General features: G+C 33.9%; 1 protein-coding gene across 1 annotated transcript; it reads right to left on the reverse strand.

Moving 5' to 3' along the window:
• Positions 1-2,088: 2,088 nt before the first annotated feature.
• LOC110105576 (mRNA turnover protein 4 homolog) lies at positions 2,089-5,246 on the reverse strand. The gene is made up of 5 exons (XM_020835138.2): positions 5,087-5,246; positions 4,824-4,989; positions 4,654-4,744; positions 4,520-4,578; positions 2,089-2,242 (listed from the first exon to the last, which is right to left on the reverse strand). The coding sequence occupies exons 1-5, from the start codon at positions 5,112-5,114 to the stop codon at positions 2,164-2,166; spliced, it is 423 nt and encodes a 140-aa protein (XP_020690797.1). The 5' UTR covers positions 5,115-5,246; the 3' UTR covers positions 2,089-2,163.
• Between the last annotated feature and the right edge of the window lie 539 nt (positions 5,247-5,785).

A 5,785-nucleotide genomic window follows, 5' to 3' on the forward strand; every position in this document is an offset into this window, starting at 1 on the left:
TTTCTTTCACTTTCAATAAAGGAAAAAACTTGTACCTCAGAGAAAGAAGATTTGGTACAAAAAAAATGTGTGGAAAGTTAAGAGTGCAGACCTTTGTTTTCAAGCGAATTGGCAGACTAGTTTTCTAAGAATGGTATCATCTTCATGACTGAAATCTCCAAAGGACCTCTTTCAGTCCACTGAAAGAAACAAATAAAAACAACACTAGAAATTAACAACGAGATGGAAATTACATGCAGAACACGGCTGTCATAATTTTCATTAAAGTAAGTGGAAAGTTCAAAGTAGGTTAGAATTGAGGGGTATCTCAGGCTTCGTTTGGGACAGATTTTTTATTGCTTCTTAAAGTAACTTTTTAGTACAAAAATTAAAATTTTACACTAAAAAACTGCTTTAAAAAACAATAAGAAAGCTGTCTCAAACGAAACCTCGGAATAATTCTTCTCTACGCTTCTACAGCATTCTTATTGTTGAATGCATGCATGGTTCAACCTTTTACTTGTAAAGAACCACATTATTTAGCCTAACACTGCATTTACTTGGCTTGACACAATTGAGCAAGCACAGAATGTTATTGTCTTATCTTCAAATTCATGAGATTAATTAAATTGGAGGTTCTCTTCTGATGAATGCATAAACGTCAATGTAAACTGCTAAATAAAAGAATTTAATGGTCAAAATTGGAGGTTCTCTTTTGATGAATGCATAAACGTCAATGTAAACTGCTAAATAAAAAAAGTTTACTGGTCAAGATATTAGCACTCCCAAGATTGGTTCTTGAGGGATAACAGCATATCTACAACCTTCAACGTCACAAGAATTTCACCCTAGTATGAGCAAGAAACTGTTCAAGGCGTCAAGGATGAGCCTTCTTCAACTTCGGAGGAATGTCATAATTTAGAAGTGCTACATGCAAATTTTTCATCATTGTAAAGGATTATTTTTAAGATTTTTCTATAGGGTATTTTTGTAATTTTGTATTGTTGTTTTGGGGGGATTGGGTTCTATTTAAATCTGCCTACTGTTGAAGTTTTTGGAGAACAGAGGGGGGGAGGAGTTTATAGTGGAGTCCTGAACTCTGCCACAATTGATAAATCAAAGCACCAATATCATTATCTGCAGACTGCAGCCTTACTAGGGGCGGCGCAACAATTTCAACAAGCGAGAAAACCCTTGGTGGTAATGGAAGGGGCAGCTATGTTGACCAAGAACTATATGAAATCCACATCCAATTGTTTGGGTGTTCTTGTTTCTTTTTTCCATCTTCATTGCAAGATTCTTGAAGATCTACATTTATTTAGAAGGGAGAGTGTCTTTCTCGGGTGGCTAAAGATGGTGGATTGCAACAGTAGATAGAGAGCCATAACATGGAAGAACCACCAAAATTGAAAGGAAATAACAGTTGCTCTAGTGTTGTGGTTTTTTTTTCCCCCTACTGGAGAGAAGCACGATAATAGAAAAAAATGATAAGACGGGACTTATGAAGGATCGACCGTGCAGAAAAGCCTTCAAGACTGCAATCTTCTTAACGCAATAAAAATTTATCATTAGATTCTTTGTTATCTTATTTTCTTTATTAGTTTTCCTATTTTCTTAAGCAATGATCCACCGACCTTTTCTTCTTGAATTTCACTGCAGGCTACTGGAAACTCTGACAAACCTCCGAATATTGGCAACAACCATTTGGATATCCATGGCAGAAGCTTGCAACCAAAATCATGAAGCTCTCAGGCAAGGAGCTAGGAGTGTAGGGAGAGGTTCTATCAAGTTGTGACATTCGTTGACATTTCCTTGGCTTTCTCCCTTAAGCTTGAACACTAGAAGGACAACTAGAACAATTCAAAAAGGAAAATTGACCAACCAATTTTTGGCAAAAAATTCATTTCCAGTTGGAAAAATTATATGGGAAAGGTGGGGTTCCTGAACTAGTTATTTCTTTTCAAAGTTTTTGGTAATCTTTATTTCATTATTTGGCCGAAGTCATTTAGTTTCTTAAGGTTCTTGGAGACATTTAGTCTTGTCAAGTTTAATTAATTATAAAGTGTCTTGAATATCACTTAGTGACATCTAAAAGGGGGAGTGTAGAATGGATTATGTAGATCATGACTTGCAAAAAGTTGCTAAATCAAATCCCAATGAAAAAGAGAGCAATTTGAAACTAAATTAATCATAAAATAAAACCTTTTCAGTTGCAATGCTGCCTGCCCTAGAAAAGTCATGCTCTTCAAATTGTTTAAACAACCTGAAAATGGCAGAAAAGGTAATAAGCAACAAGGTACACAAATTGGAGCATACATGAAATTAAAAAATAGTTAGCTGGCAGAATTTCAATGTAACCTACATGCAAACATTTCTACAATAACTTACAAGCACATTTTAAAAATAGCACATGCTCTCCCATAAAATTTTTCATCCTACCAAATGCCCTCAATTAAACAAAAGAAACAGTTTAAAATATTTTGGTCTTCTAAATTAGAAATTTGTCCCATTACATCCAAAGAATTATTTATCCAATATTCTGAAACCTTCTCAAGAAATTATTCATTATAATCCACATCACATGAAAATTTAGTACTTTATTTACAGAAGGCCCCACTTTAGTGAACCATAAAAATACAAGTTAATATATTGAATTTCAACTGCAAGTTAAAAAAGGTAATAAGTAGTTTGAATTTAAAATAAGGATGGTATGTAAAATTATTCAAATTGGAAGCCAACCAGATGAATTTCAAATTCTATTTGAGATCTACAGTAAGGGATAAAAGAAGAGAATGAATAAGTCTAGGAAAAATTTGAAAAAATGGGCCCAAGAATTCTTGTCAACTGTCATTGCAAGGAATATTTTCTATCTACTTGTCCTATTGATTTTGATTTGATGAGGCCAATGATAATGATGAATTGCTATTCACTAAATAGGGGGCAAAATGAATAAGCAGCCAAAAAGCCTTTAAGCCAGGGGTTATGGAAGCCAACAATATAAAGAAAGTCCTCGGATAGTCCAAAATGGCTTATCCATATTAACATTTGCTTATCCTTTTTGTTCTACACGTGTAGTCCAAAATTTTAATAAAAAATAGATTTATATCACTCAGTCTAAATAGCACACTTAAAGCATGCTTGGGATTGGTGCTATTAATGACATTGAAGGATAAGAAGCTATGAAGCACTGACAAATAATAGACAAAAGGAATGAGAGGATTAGGTATCACTCAAGGCAGACTTAGAATGCCTGAAATATTCCAAAAGAAGGGGCAGTGCATGTAAGCCTACTTTTCTATCTAAGAGAGCTGTTGAAATAGTTCTCACAATTACCTTAAATAATACATTGAAGAGAGCACAATAAAATCCGTAGGGTAATCTGTAACATCTCCCTTGCCATTACATAATGAGACTCCTTGATTAACTCCATTACATAATGAGACTCCTTGATTAACTCCATTGATTTAATCCAGTTTTAGAAGTTGATTCTTCAATGTTTTATAAAACAACATGGACACTAAGGAAGAATTTACACAACCTTATCCATCATTCATATGACCTCCAGATTATAATGATTAGACTTTTATTTTGATAAATTTCATATTCTGGAAAATATTTTGATTATTAGTACGTTTTTTAGTTACTAATTGTTATCTTCATGCTAAAAGGAATGTTGTTATCCATTATCATTGACTTAGTTCCTAATTTCATGTTCGTGTATGACAGCTTAATTAACATTATGCTCTCACATTGCATAAATCCATTTGCTTCACCATATTTATATTGTGGACAATTGTTTTGTGGCTTTTCTGATTAGCATATCAATTAATTTAACTTTTTTGTCAATTCATATTAATCAAACTAGTTTTAACACTCACTTATTATATTTATTAATTATTATACAAAATAATTCACCTGTGTGGTGTCACACATTTAGGCTGTTTTGATTGAAATGTGTGGTAATACATTTAAGTGTAATATTATTTAAATTATATTTAACACGTAAACACTCATTGTATTGGTTAATTACATCTTGTACATTTTACTTCCAACAATTATACACATGTTTGTGTATTTATATAACACAACTGATTGTTAAATTATTGCTTCAGAGTTTACTTATTTATGAGGTTTTTGAATTGAAGAATTTTGAAAGAAGTTCAAAAGAGCCCATACACATCCAATGCTCCTCCCCCTGGTGTGAGCTACCCCAAAACTTCGAATGCAGTATTAACAATGAAGTAGCATTCATGTTTTACAGATAAATTCGGACTTTTTCCTAGACCTTTCACACCAAAATCAAGGTTTTTTTTCTCTTGCCTACATTGCAAAGTAAGATAGGATGTGGTAGAAATAGAAATATCAAGATCTCTATTGAATGATTAACTTATTACGATAAATCAAAAAGCAAACAATGAGATACCCACTAACAGAATTTAAATTACCATAGTACTTGTAAGTTTAAAAAACAACAATAAAAATCCCTAGATATATACAAAAACATGAATTTATAAGGCATCATCAAACACCAAAGAAATACCTCTCAACCTCCTCCTTTGGAAGCTTAGTAAAAAACAGTCCAGAATCACCATGGAGGAACTGTTAAAAGGAGTAAAATATAAGCCGATTACCAATAGAGGAAACTGTTGGCAGAAGGACAGGATTGTTCTACACCTTGGCAAGCTTGTGAATGCCAGGCTTAACCTCATCAGCTGCTGAGCGGCCCAAAGAAACTTGCATGACTTTGTTGGATCCAAGAAAAAATCTGCCAAAGCATGGCATTCAGCTGCCGTTATGTAATCGGTTCCAACACAATTAACAGAGAAAAAAAATTAAATTTGAACCTGCTACTTGGCTTGAGCTGTTCCCTGAGCTCCTTCAACTTCTGATTCCTCATATTCTCAAAGCTGAAGACGTAAGCGTAGCTATAATCCTCCAGAGCTTGTCTTATGGAATTCACGATTACTTCCTTGTGTTCTCTCCCCTTCTTCTTGGTTTTTGAAAGAGTCACTGCATTCGTTTAACGCATTCGTGGATTATTTTGAGGTTTCCGGGTTTAAGCAAGATTGGATAGGGAAAAAAATGGAAGATTTCAATGAGAACTCACCAGGACGGTTGCGCTTTGACTTAGGCATCTTGTCGGCGCAGGAATTAACTCGTTTACAATGGGATCGCCGGAGCCACGGCAGCTCTCAAACCGCCGTCCTCTCGGCTGAGTTTCGGGCTTTTTGGCAGGACGAAGCCAATGCTGAATAAACCCTTGGTGGGAAAGATACAGGCCGTTTGATCCATTGAGCCGATCTCAACCGTGTCTTTAAGTCTAGGGCTCAGAGTGACTCTCTACCGTTGGATTGGAAAATAGCTCAAATAGTACTTGGGCAAAAATCAAAGGGCTCAGATTTATTTTTAATTGAATTGGGCAAGTATCTAATTAAGCTGAATCAGTAATATTAGCTAAGATTTCATTTGGGACAATTTTTTTACTACTTCTTAAAATAATTTTTTAGTAAAAAATTAAAAACTTTTTACTAGAAAGCTACTTCAAGAAGCAAGAAAGCCGTCCCAAACGAAACACAAATCTCCTATTAATAATGAAAACATAAGAAAGATTTACAATCATATCATAATATGGTTAAGTATTTATATATAGAACAACAATAATCTTTTATCTCACTATTTGAGATTTGTTATATGAATCATTTTTTTTCCAATGTATTCTATTAAAATTTTATGTATTTATATATCAAATATCTAAATCTTTAAATTTACTTGTTGCGTCCTGGAGTATTCGCGGCGGTAGAGAAAT

This window comes from Dendrobium catenatum, unplaced genomic scaffold (assembly GCF_001605985.2).
Source record: "Dendrobium catenatum unplaced genomic scaffold, ASM160598v2 original_scaffold_132886, whole genome shotgun sequence".
Taxonomy (NCBI): Eukaryota; Viridiplantae; Streptophyta; class Magnoliopsida; order Asparagales; family Orchidaceae; genus Dendrobium; species Dendrobium catenatum.